Below are 1685 nucleotides of genomic sequence, written 5' to 3' on the forward strand. Positions count from 1 at the left end.
CCCTCTAACAGAACTCCTGAGAGTTACCTGCCATAAGGTAGTGTTGGGACACTGGGCAGTGTAATTACTCCCTCATTTTGTCAGGCCTCTTTGAGAGGCCACCATCTCTCACTACAGCTCTCCACTGTACCCACACACGGAGGCACAAAGCCTTCTGATTCAAGGGCTCTGTGACTGAAGTAAGATCAGAAGAGGCTTTGTGATTCCCTCTATCGGACCCCCAACCAACTTATTAGCTAGAAGTAGAATCTTTCACACATACCATTAAAGTTTTATTCTTCTTAGTCACATCTACTAGGGATTACACCAATGTAACTTGGTGTTACAACAAATAACAAAGTAACAAAGATTCCTTGGTGTTAAAACAGAGACAAACATGATGTGAAATGATTGGGTGGCCAGGCTGCTCAGTCCCACAGGCCAGTGTGACCAGTCTCTTGAAGTGACAGGATGCAAAGGCAGAAGGGCTTAAATCTTTCTGGACGTTGAAACACTCCACCCAACTGCTTTTCTTTTTTTTTTTTTTTGGCGTGGGGTTGGCTGTGGCGGGAGGTTGCTTAGGTGAATCAGGAGAAACTTCTTCTGACCAGTCTTTCTGTGGCTGGGAGAGGGCCTTTCCGCAGTTCATTCAAATGGTTTGTTCAGGATCAAGAGGTGGGTACTTTGCATGCTTAGTTGCTCAGGCATATCCAATTCTTTGGGATTCTATGGACTGTAGCCCACCAGGCTCCTCTGTCCATGAGATTCTCCAGGCAAGAATACTGGAGTGGGTTGCCATTTCCTCCTCCAGGGGATCTTCCTGACCCAGGGATCCAGCCACATCTCCTGTGGAAGAGGAAAGCAATTGTTCTCAAACACCCATCCCCAGGCCAAGGCCTGACTTTGTAGGATAAAGGTTGTGTGTTATACATCTGAGTATTGTCAGTGATTTTAAGATGACACAGTAAGAACCACTGACTGGGAATAGACATCTCTACAAAAAATTTCATTTTAGGAGTTAATTTGAACAATTTCATTTTCTCCTTCCTTTTCTTATCAAAGAAAAGTAGCATGTTCATTGAGCAAGATCAGAGTAAAAACAAGTCTGAACCACACAGGCTTCTGCTGGACAGCTTAGCATTCCAGCGAAGTTAACCTGGCAGATGTTTCTATTCGGTGACAGGAGTCCCTCACCCAGGAAAGGGGAGCCAGAGGGACCGGGGTGGGGCTGGGCAGTAGAGGAGAAGAGAGATAGGCAGAGAGTCTGAAAGTACACTGCGCGCATTGTTATGGGTTTCTGACTCTTACACGTCTATACTTCTGGCTTTCTGAATGTAAAGAGAGAAGCAAAAAAAAAAAAAAAACCTCCGCATAAGCTGCTATGCTAAGCTAACACGGCCTTCGAATTCCAAACTGAACACAGTTTGATTCGGGTTTTTCAACAGTCGCAAGACCAGGCTGTCCGCGGGGAGGAAAGCCAGAGGGGGCCAATTAGGAAGGAAGGAATTAAAGGGAAGAATAAAGGAAAGGAAAAAGCCCAGATGGAAGGTCCAGCGGAGGGTGAATGACAAGGCTGGAGGATGGCAGCCGGCGGCGGAGGTGGGGAGGCGGCTGCGCGGGAGACTGACAGGTGGGTCTCGGCCGCGAGGTGGGCAGCGGGGCGGGAGGTCTTCCAACCCCCGGGTAGCGCCGGCCGCCACGGCGAC

At 48.3% G+C, this 1685-nt stretch overlaps 1 protein-coding gene across 1 annotated transcript in view; it reads left to right on the forward strand.

Annotated features, from left to right (window-relative positions):
• The first annotated feature begins 1559 nt into the window (after positions 1 to 1559).
• VWC2 (von Willebrand factor C domain containing 2) overlaps positions 1560 to 1685 on the forward strand; it is a 134096-nt gene continuing 133970 nt past the window's right edge. The window contains exon 1 of the mRNA XM_010831051.1: positions 1560 to 1609. Coding sequence (XP_010829353.1) covers positions 1560 to 1609 — 50 coding nt within the window. The remainder of the gene's footprint in view (positions 1610 to 1685) is intronic.

Source organism: Bison bison, unplaced genomic scaffold, assembly GCF_000754665.1.
Source record: "Bison bison bison isolate TAMUID 2011002044 unplaced genomic scaffold, Bison_UMD1.0 scf7180017864522, whole genome shotgun sequence".
NCBI classification, from domain to species: domain Eukaryota; kingdom Metazoa; phylum Chordata; class Mammalia; order Artiodactyla; family Bovidae; genus Bison; species Bison bison.